At 51.2% G+C, this 10,753-nt stretch overlaps 1 protein-coding gene across 1 annotated transcript; it reads right to left on the reverse strand.

Annotated features, from left to right (window-relative positions):
- Positions 1-7,278: 7,278 nt before the first annotated feature.
- Positions 7,279-10,753, reverse strand: PCDH8 (protocadherin 8; the record flags this gene model as incomplete). Its single annotated transcript, XM_009322861.1, is given in 4 exon segments — positions 7,279-8,310; positions 8,780-8,990; positions 9,135-9,613; positions 9,616-10,753. Coding segments are annotated over 4 exon segments (2,202 nt in total), but the record flags the coding sequence as incomplete, so codon positions are not given.

The raw sequence follows: 10,753 nt of genomic DNA on the forward strand, positions 1-10,753 counted from the left end.
CAGAGCATGAGCCTGTGGGGACAGGGAGGTCTTCTCTGCAGGACCCTTTAAGGCTGGTCATTTTTTGGTGAGCTGCCCCATCCCAAGGGGATGGAGCACATGGCTGGAGTTACAGTGACTGTCCACAGAGCAGCCAATCCAGGCAGGGCCAGGGCTCATCACCCTACAGCTAGCAGGCAGGTGGGCGAAGGGTCCCAGGAGCTGGGCTGCAAAGGTGGGCAGGGGCTGCCTGGCAGACAGCTGCAGGGACAAGTGTCATTCCTTGCACCCAGCTTTAGGCCATCCACCCCAAGACCTTGGGAAGCTGCGAAAGTGTAGGTGCCCAGCTGTGGTGGGCACAGAGGCTGTTCCCACTATAGGTCCACTTTAGATCTGGAAGAAAGCCTAGAGGTGATTTTGGTATGGTGGGAACTGGGAGCTCTTGCCGCCACCTGTGTGCTCATGCCAGGACAGAAATGCCCAAATCTCATATCACTCAGATAACCCAGAGGACAAGTGTGACCATAAAACCTTATTGCCGAGGCCCAATACCTTGACTTAAGAAGCACCCGTAAACTGTGAGTCAACTGTTTCATGGCTGGAGGTAGCTGGAAAGTGGATGTTGTGTTGGGATCTTAAGCAGTTGCCCAGGAGGAGAGAACAGGTAGGAGGCAGCCTCCACGGCTGGCCTCCAGCAAATTCACCGTGCATAGGTTAAGGCAATGGAGCACAACTAGGATTGGAACAGAGACCTGCCTTCAAAGCTGAAAGATAGAGTTGCCACAAAAATGTCTGCATCCTTAAACAGCATTCGACTACAGCACTACATGAGGTTGCTTCCCTGCCTCGCGTGCAGGGCCAGTAGGTCCTCCTTACTCAAAAAGTACCAGCAGGGCACAGCAGCTGGCTGCCCACCACAGCAGGAGTTGATGGGCAAGCGGTGTTTGCCTGCTGCGGGCTAAAATGGGTGCTCACGCCTGTGATCCCGAGGATGCTAATGCCCATTCAAAAATAATTAATAATTACCAACTGAATGAACCCACTGGCTTCTCACAGCCAGGCGAAGTCACTGCTTTTCTCAATTTGGTGGCCATCTGCTCCCTTTCCAATTCAGCTCCCAGGATTTTAACCCTCCCCAGGTACTGTGGCACAGGGGGAACCTACCAAAGCCAGCCCACCTCCTGATCCCTGCATCCCTCCCTGCCTGTGGCTGGGTCTCTGGCTCCCTGTGAACTCTCCCAGTATGATTATCGTTGGATGGGCAGCATGCTCCAGGAGCCCTCAGTGTGGTGGGGATCCCACTGCCATGGGCATTGTGGGCATGAGTGCAAAACCGGCTTTTTGCATCCATCAGGAAGGACGGGCAAGCGGAGGGATCCTTATCACTACTTATGGAGGGGGAAACCCAACTCCAGGGAACTTCTCCAAAGCATCCTCTTAAACAAGGACGGCTTGAAGACCTTGGCATATATGGTGGGAAGTAACACTTACTTCTCCCCAGTTACCAGTCCACATTCTTCAGCCTAAATTTGGGCTTAGGTGACATTTGGGGAATGAGCTGGCATTATCAGTAGTGATGCCAAGCCTTCAAAGCATCCAAAAGGCATTAGGTTCCTCCTTGGCCAACTTTGAAATCGTCTAGAAACCTCCAGAGGTTTTACATTACATATAGGCTGATCGACTTGTTGGCTTCTGCCCAAAAGCACAGTCCTGCCTTCTTCCCAGGTCCTGGGGGCCTCCTCCCTCTTTGCCCCCTCCCTGACGGCATCTGATATTTGCCTGACCCCTGGTTGAGCTAAACCTGCAGAACTCTACCCAGTTTTGGTGCTTTTGTACATCTGCCCACAGGCAGGTGACTTTTTTGGGTGCTGGTGGCAAAGGAGTCATGGGAACATTGTCATGGTTTGACCCCAGTTGACAACTAAGCACCACACAGCCGCTCGATCACTCCCCCCCGGTGGGATGGGGGCGAGAATCAGAAGAGTAAAAGTGAGAAAACTCGTGGGCTGAGATAAAGACAGTTTAATAGCGAAAGCAAAAGCCGCACACGCAAGCAAAGCAAAACAAGGAATTCATTCACTCCTTCCCATCGGCAGGCAGGTGTTCAGCCATCGGCAGGAAATCAGGGCTCCATCATGTGTAACGGTTACTTGGGAAGACAAACGCCATCACTCTGAACGTCCCCCCCTCCCTTCTCCTTCCCCCAGCTTTATGTACTGAGCATGGCATCATATGGTATGGAATATCCCTTTGGTCAGTTGGGGTCAGCTGTCCCGGCTGTGTCCCCTCCCAACTTCTTGTGTACCCCCAGCCTGCTTGCTGGTGGGGTGGTGTGAGAAGCAGAAAAGGCCTTGACTCTGTGTAAAACATCCCTCTGTTATCAACACTGTTTTCAGCACAAATCCAAAACATAGCCCCATACTAGCTACTGTGAACAAAATCAACTCTATCCCAGCCAAAACCAGCACAAATGTGAAGCTGGAGATTGAGAGAAGGGTGGACCATTCCCTCTGGTGACAGTGCACCCACCTGAATTTCTATATCCATGTGTGTGTCTATGTGTAAGGCAGGTGCTTAATCTGCTGTCATATACAATGACAAGATAGTCAATGCAGTTATGGGAGACTAGAGAGTGATTTTGCTAAGTGAATGCAGGTGCCTACTGTGAGATGAACCAGGCAGCCATCTAGACCCCACCTGACCAGACCTCATTGTCTGCCAGAGGAGCGTAGATGCCTACTGTGCATGTAGACACCCATGCATTGGCCACAAAAGGCACATATGTCTGAATCTTCAGCTAAATTCCACCCTGGTTTCTCTCTGCTTTCAGGGCCTGGTCCAGGCAGCATTTTCTGAGCATCTCTCACACATGTTGAGATCACAGGATTAAACCCCCAACCCAGAGGTCACAGCCGTAGAGGTCACGTACAAGCATGAGTGCTGCCACCCCATTTTACTAGGAGTCCTGCATCTAGAGCATGCACTGCAGAAACCAGAATTAGGCACCTCACGGTGGTGTTTGACTCCATCACGCATCATTAAACATAAAACAGCCTTGAAGGCATTCAAGAGGCACAGGAGAGAGCAGGTCAGTGGGAATTTGACTTTTTTTTTGGCTAAAGTGCCACAGAAGGCATCTCTGGGATCTTGTTTCCTTGGTGGGTGTGGTGGGTTGGCCTTGGCCAGCAGCCAGACCCCCACCCAGCCACTCACTCACTCCCGCTCCTCTACAGGACAGGGAGAGAAAATCAGATGAAAAATCTTGTGGGTCAAGACAAATATAGAGAGATTACCTACCAATTACTGTCACAGGCAAAACAGATTCAACTTTGGGAAAATGAATGTAATTTATTAACAATTAAAACAGATTTGGATATCTGCCCAAGGTCTCCAGGGTGGCAGTTGCAAGCCCACAGTCCCAGAACATCTCTGGGGCACTCAGGAGATAAGGCATTTCATGGCTGTGCTGCTGTAGCATCACTCCTGTGTGTCCTGGGTATTGCAGCTATGTCTTCATGGCTGTGCAGGTACATCTGGAAAAGAGGCTGTGGGAATTACCCACTTCTGTGTTTGTGCTATTTTAGTCCTCTCCCTTGATGACAAAGAAATTGGACACTGGCACCTGGTTGTGAGTCTGCGGGTCTCCAACGGCCTGGCTTGATGTTACTGATGCTACTAGGTATCTTCACCTTCATCTAAATGATTTTGGTTACAGATCCCTCATTTTGCCACACTGTCAGTATGCTCAGATCAGATGGTCTTGTGGCAATTGCTAACAGCAAACTACCTGGCAGCGTTTGAAAGCACGTGGGGTGAGATTCGTTTCACTAGATGTTAGATGTCCACAGTGCAAACGTCTATAACCGTTACAGGCTGTGGGTAGGGAGGGATGGGGAACTTCTGAGTGCAATACACCAGGCCTGTTTTAGCCGGCTGGTTCAGGAGGAGATGATTCGTGCCCTAAAAGTGCCTATTTCTCTCCACTGACTGTGAAGGGAGCCAAGGGTGCTTTGCTCCATTGTAGGTGTCTACCAGAGACTTCTGCAGGAGTAGGCTCAAGCTTGGTGTTAGGGCTTTTTGTGATCTCCAGTTGCTGCAGCCAGTTTGGGCCATACAGTTAATGCCAGCTCAGTGAAAGAATGCTGCCTCCAGTCCTGCATCCCTGCTCCCCCTCCTCACCTCTGCCCTCTGAGCCAGGAAAAGGCAGGCAGGAGGGGGCAGCTCTCTGCAATGGAGAGGCTGTGTGGCCACGCAATTTTGTCCGCCCCACATGACACAGGGCTGATGCCACACCATGCTTGGCAAATAAATGAATTGATAGGTCTGCATTAATTTCTGAAGTATGTTAGTAAAAATCTCAGTTACATTAATCAAAAAATAAAAGAAAAAAGCTAGGACATACACAGAGGAATAGCATCGACGGAGCAAACATTCGATTCAAGGGGCCCTGCCCAGGAGCTAAGCCTTGGGCTCCCCTCTCCACTCATCTGCACTTTGGATGATGTGTGGTCTTATCAGATGGAGCTTGGGGATTTCCCTCACCTAATTTTAGGCATCTAAAAGTTAAAGGAGGCTGGGCTGCTGCCCCTTGCCCTTACAGGCAAAGGGGAGATCAGGAGCTTCAGTGATTCACCTGAGCTGTCCCCACTGCCTGTCTCCAAGCCAAGATGAGCAGCTCTCAGAAGAGGTCCTTATCTTTCCACTAACCAGAGAGTCCCTGCAAAGTGACTGGCTGAGATTTAAATACTGAGTGGATGAATCCCACATTTTACTGGCAGCATGTAGGACCCCAGACACCAACGAGACCGTAGCTGCTTGCTGCTGAAAGCTGCTCTGAGAATGGGAACAGGTGACTTTATTTCCCCCCCCAGTTCAAGACTGCCTCACATTGGGGTGGCCTGAACTCCTGGTTAGGCAGTGATGAGCATCGACCCAGCCGTAGAAGCACACAGGCTCTGTTGCAGGCAACAGTGTGAATTCGGCACCTCAAGCCAACGCGATGAACTGCCCTACGGCTGTGGTTACCTCCTGCCAGCCTCCCACAGGAGAGCCTAGGGACCTGCTGTGGAGGTCTTGCAGTACGTATCCCAGGCTTTCGAACTAGAGGACAAAGAATCAGCTTATGAGACTGCCCTGCTTTTTTGACAGAGAGCCTTTCCCTCCCCGTGTTCAGAGTTATGACTAATTACTTCACATGCGGGCTTGCTGCTCTGCATCACTGATGATTAGCCGGCAGGGAGGCTCCCAGCCTTCCTTCTCAGCACCCACCCTTCAGCCCCAACTTCAGCCCTAAATTTAACCAAGACGACCCTCTTAGTTCATTAGATGCATCATGATTTTTACTACCAGGTTTAGATGAGTCGCCAGAGACACTCACCTATTTTCCTGACCATAAAAGCTGTATCACAGGTGTTGCTTCTCAGTTGAGTCTTGCATCAGCCTGATTTCAATTCTCTGCAAGTACAGTCTCTGAAGCTCTCTGCCCACCACAAATCTTCACGCAGCGGCTTTTATGAAGCCCCTGCTAAAACTCAGACTGTGTGTGCGTGAAAACTTGGTCAGGCTCTGCCACTCTTGCTACGCGGGCTTGAGAAAGCTGGAAGTTGGGGGAGAAAGGGAATTCCTGTCAGTTAAGGGAGATGCAGGGAGGGATACTGTTTTCTACTTACATTTTGAGACACAAAGTCTAATAAGGCCTTGTTTATGTCTAAGAAGGCTTTATATTTTCTTTGTGAGTCATCTTCTATATATATGTACCATACTAATTAGACATATAATTGAAGAATTCATGATAAAAACCAAAAGCTTTGTCATGTGCAAATTTCTAGATTCTTGATTTGTACAAAATGCAAAATTATATACTCCAAGGGAGTAGCAGTTCTTCCTTTTGGAAAAGCTCAAGCCAGTATTAAAACTCCAGTGTAAGTGTTATCTCTGTTGTAAACATTTTTTTGAACACAGGAAGAAATGGTCACGCTTAGTTTGTTTCATTCAATGCTATTCTATACCTGATTTCAGCAGAGGGATTTGAGATCTGCTTTTAACCTGAAACCTTGAGGGGAGGGAATTTCAAAGCTCTATATGATTTTTTCCAGGCCTTTGTCACTTCTAGAAGGAGGCAAAATATGTAGCTCTATTGGGTCTGGCTGACATGGAGTTAATTTTCCCCACAGCAGCCCTCATAGTGCTGTGCTTTGTATCGGTAGCTAGAAAGGTGTTGATAACACACCGGTATTTTGGCTACCGCTGAGCAGTGCTGGCACAGCATCAAGGCTGTCTCTGCAACATTTCCCCCCTCACCAGTCAGCTGGGGGTGGGCAAGATCTTGGGAGGGGACATAGCCAGGACAGCTGACCCAAACTGACCAAAGGGATATTCCATACCGTATGATGTCTGCTCAGCAATAAAACCTAAGAGAAAGGAGGAGGAGGGGGGGCATGCGTTATTAAGTTTGTCTTCCAGAGCAACCGCTACGCATACTGAAGCCCTGCTTCCCAGGAAGTGGCTGGATATTGCCTGCTGATGGGAACTAGAGAATAAATCTGTTTTCTTTGCTTCTGCACGTGGCCTTTGCTTTTGCTTTATTAAACTGCCTTTATCTTGACCCATGAGCTTTTTTCCATCTTATTCCACCCCCTTCCCCCCCCGTCCTGCTGAGGAGGGGAGTGATAGAGCGGCTTGGTGGGCACCTGGAGTCCAGCCAAGGTCAACCCACACAGTAGCACAGACAATCTAAACATAATCAACATCTATTCTTTCTCTGTTTTATGCACAAATATAAACCTAGCCTTTCTCTTGGTGTATAAATACACGTACAAAAATGCAAGTTACTGTAATAAGGCTAGTAAGGCTGCCTTAACAAGGGATAAACGTATAAGCACATACCTATGCAGCTTGACTCAAATCAACGTCTCAGCCAGATCAGAAAGCAAAATGCTTGGGTGGCTGCTGACGCAAAGGTATTTGCACAGCATGAACACTTCAGTTGATGGACATAGTTTCATTTGCTTCACTAAAATTACACCGCTTCCCACCAGTGAAGGATGGGGCTGAAAGAGCTCAGACCAGGTAGTTAAAAGCGAAGGCCAGCTCTGTCACACAGCCCTCCCTCCCGCCCTGCAACCCGTCATTAAAATCTCTAGAGCTAAACCTCCAGTGAGGTATCGCCAGAGATGAAGGATGGGTGAGACTAAAAGTAGCATCGTTCACGCTCCTCCCCACTGCGTTTCTCTGCACAAAACACTTCTGTTGACCTGTAAAGACCGCTACGCTCTGAAGCATGAAATCCGTGAACAGATCTCTCCGACACATCACAAAACCTTTATTAGTGTTTATCAGTGACACAGATTACAGGAACCAAAGGCAATTAAATAACATTTAAGTTGACCACAGACTCAAGAAATACAAGTCACATTTGGCAAGGCAAACTTCTCAGTACACTGGGTTGCTTAGGTTATTATTACACCGTGAAAGAGGAATTTCCCTTACGAGGTTCTACATATTCAGGATATTAGGATTAATTATTATTATTGTGTCTTTCAGACAGTTCCTTTGGCAAGAATTCCCATTTTTTAAGCTTTTATTATATAAAAATATAACCAATTTTCATTATGTACAAACATTACATTACACAATGTACAGGTTAAAAACACTACAAAAAATGGCAGGCCATGGGTGAACCAAAAGCAAAAAAAACCAATGTAGAAAACATGAAAAAAAAAATTAAATACTGCACATTTCATAAAAATTACATTAACTACAAACAATTTTTTTTTGTTTGCAAATATCAAACAGTACTGACGTGATTGGAAATCTTTCCCAACAACTTCATTTTTAAGGCACATCTTGCATATTTACATGTATGACACCGGATCTGGTCAATAACTTAAAGGCTCTCGGGAGTGACCTAATCGTGTGCGCGCAGGGACGTGTGTACTCAGGTGGGGAGCGTGTTGGGCTACACTTTCTCAGCTGTGTCAGTCTGGGGGCCCAGGTATCTAGTCGAGGGGGCTGGGTAGAGGGGCACCCCAATCTCCTGAAGGTCGGGGAGCCGTGCAGGGCGCGGCGGGGAGAGCAGCGTGATCGTCCGGTCAAAGTCCCTGTGCAGCACTTTCTCGTAGACGCTCTGAAGCCCCACTGTTTTGGGCAGCTGGGCTTGATAAAAGTTGTCCCTGCGAAGGGGATCCCTGGGCAAGGATGTGCTCTTGCAGAAGGTAGAGAGGGGTGCCGAAGGATGGGGAGAGGGGTGAGGGTTGGCTCGGCCGCAGGAGGGGCTCCAGCAGCGGTCCGAGTGGCCCAGGATCTTGCACTCGGCCGTACATGCCCACAGACCTAAAGGGAGAGAGAGGAGAAACCTGTTATTACTGCAGCAATAAATCCACATAATTCATAATCCTCAGAGTTATCAGTCACGGGATGATTCAAGGCACTGACAGTCGGAGTCGGGAGGTGATGCTCTACGGCACAACAAAAAAACACGCTTGGGAAGGTTATGTCATTTTGCTAGGGACACTCCTCACGATCCTAACTTTAAGGGAAGCTTTTTGGGGAGGAAAAACCCCCAATACTACAGCACTTCCAGCATCTGCTAATTTGTGCTGGGTGCTCAGTGCAGAGAGGAATCAGCGTCTAGCAGCCTGCTGCAAAGAGACTGGCAGCTTGAGTCACGCAGCATCAGGCTTCCCCCTCCAGCTGCCCTGCCTAATTCCTGTGCCCCGGGGATGGGTCCCTCCGTCCCCCTCCCTGTCCACCCGTCCACGTCCCCGGAAGGGCCAGCTGGGAGCAGGGGCTAAGCCCTTACCATTCTGCATGTGCGTGATGAGATCTTTCTTCAGGGCATCTCCACTGATATCCGAGTCACTGTCATTAAAATCGCTGTCGCCTTTGCCGCTGTCTTTGCCACTGAACTTCTCTGCCTCTCGGCCGGAGATGGTGTTGAACGAGTGCCCCTTCCAAATGGCCACGGGGGGAGCAGGCTCCTTGCCGTAGCTTGGAGCAGCAGCGAAACCCTGCTGGGGTGGGGAGAGGGGATCAAAGGAGAGATGAGAGGGGAAGTAGTGAAGGGTAAATCGACATCAGAACCGCATCTCTGCAATTCACATCCTCTGAGACCCGCCAACCACCCTCTGACCCCCTTCCCCGCGTCAGGATCTTACCTCCCCGCCCGGTCCTCTGAGCCTCTTCTGACCTTCGTAGAGGCAAGTGCTGTCGCTGCCGCTCTCAGCAGTGGAGAGCTCTTCAGCAGCTGGAGAAGGGTCGGGGCTGGTGAAAGAGGTTTTGCTGGGAAAGGTTCGTACCTCAAACACATTCCCCCTCTGGCTGCCCTCCTCCTGACGGCCCTTCTCTAGGTGGGAGATGTCTATCTGCTCCTTCAAGGAAGCGTTGGTTTTGATCTCGTTCCCCTTCTTGCGCCTGTTGCAGGTGGTGGCGATGGTGATTATAGCCACCAGGAGGAGGGTGCAGCTGCCCGCCAGGACAATGATCACGATCAGAGGGATGTCCCACTGCAAAGCCTTTCCTTCCCAGGAGCTGGGCTTGGCTATCTCCTGGATACTGGAAGGAGCAGTGGCGGTCACCAGGAAGTTGACTGTGGCGGTCGTGGCCAGGGGGGGGCTCCCCTTTTCTGTCACAGTGGGATGACCTTGAACAGCTGACCCAGCTCTTCAGAGAGGTCGCCCCTCAGCACAATGTCCCCAGTACTTGGGTTGATGGTGAAAAGGTCCTGCTGGGGCTCTTCCAGGAAGGCAAAGGTGAGCTCGGCATTGGCCCCATCATCTGCATCTCGAGCTTTGATCTGGGCCACCAGGGAGTCACGGGAGGTCTTGCTGGACACGCCGATTTCCACCGTCCCATTGGTGAGCACCGGGTGGATGATGATGGGAGGGTTGTCGTTCTGGTCCACCATCCTCACTTTGACAAGGGTGCTGCTGGAGAGCTGTGGGGAGCCTCCGTCAGTGGCCTGGATCCTCAGGTCCAACTGCTTGAGGATCTCATAGTTGAACGTCCTGAGGGCATAGATGGCCCCGGTGGCGGGGTCCACTGAGACGTAGGTGGAGATGGGGGCCCCCATGACCTGTGTCTCCAGGAGACGGTAGGTGACCTTACCGTTGTGGCCAAGATCGGGGTCGCGGGCCACCACGGTGGTGATGTAGGCGCCTGGGGGGTTGTTCTCTGGCACAGCCACCTCATAGAGGGGCTTGGCGAAGAGTGGCGCATTGTCATTCTCATCGCTCACCCGCACTGTGTACTGGCGGACAGTCTTGAAGGGCGGTGAGCCCAGATCCTCAGCCACCACGGTGAGGTTGTACTCGGGGATGCGCTCACAGCCCAGCGCTGCCGTGGTGACGATCATGTAGCTGTCCTCGTAGGCGCGCTGCAGGGCGAAGTGGTCGTGGCCGCGGAGGCTGCAGCGCACCTGCCCGTTGGCACCTGAGTCACGGTCTGAGGCACTGACGAGGGCCACGAAGCTCTCGCTGGCCGCCGCCTCGCTGACATAGGCCACGCCAGCGGCGCTGGCAGCACCACGGAGGGCGCTGATGCTGATGCGTGGTGCGTTGTCATTGACATCAGCGAGGCGCACGACGACGGTGCAGGTGGCAGCACGGGGGCTGGCGCCGCGGTCCTGGGCACGCACGTCTAGCTCGTAGGTGCGGGTGCGTTCGTAGTCCACGGCAGCCTCCAGCGTGAGGCGGCCTGAGCGCGGGTCAAGGCGGAAGAGCCGCCGTGCCTCGGGAGGCACTTGGGTGCCGGAGGGGGTGGCCGCCCCCGCGTTTGG

Source organism: Pygoscelis adeliae, unplaced genomic scaffold (genome assembly GCF_000699105.1).
Source record: "Pygoscelis adeliae isolate BGI_AS28 unplaced genomic scaffold, ASM69910v1 Scaffold74, whole genome shotgun sequence".
In the NCBI taxonomy this organism is placed as follows: Eukaryota; Metazoa; Chordata; class Aves; order Sphenisciformes; family Spheniscidae; genus Pygoscelis; species Pygoscelis adeliae.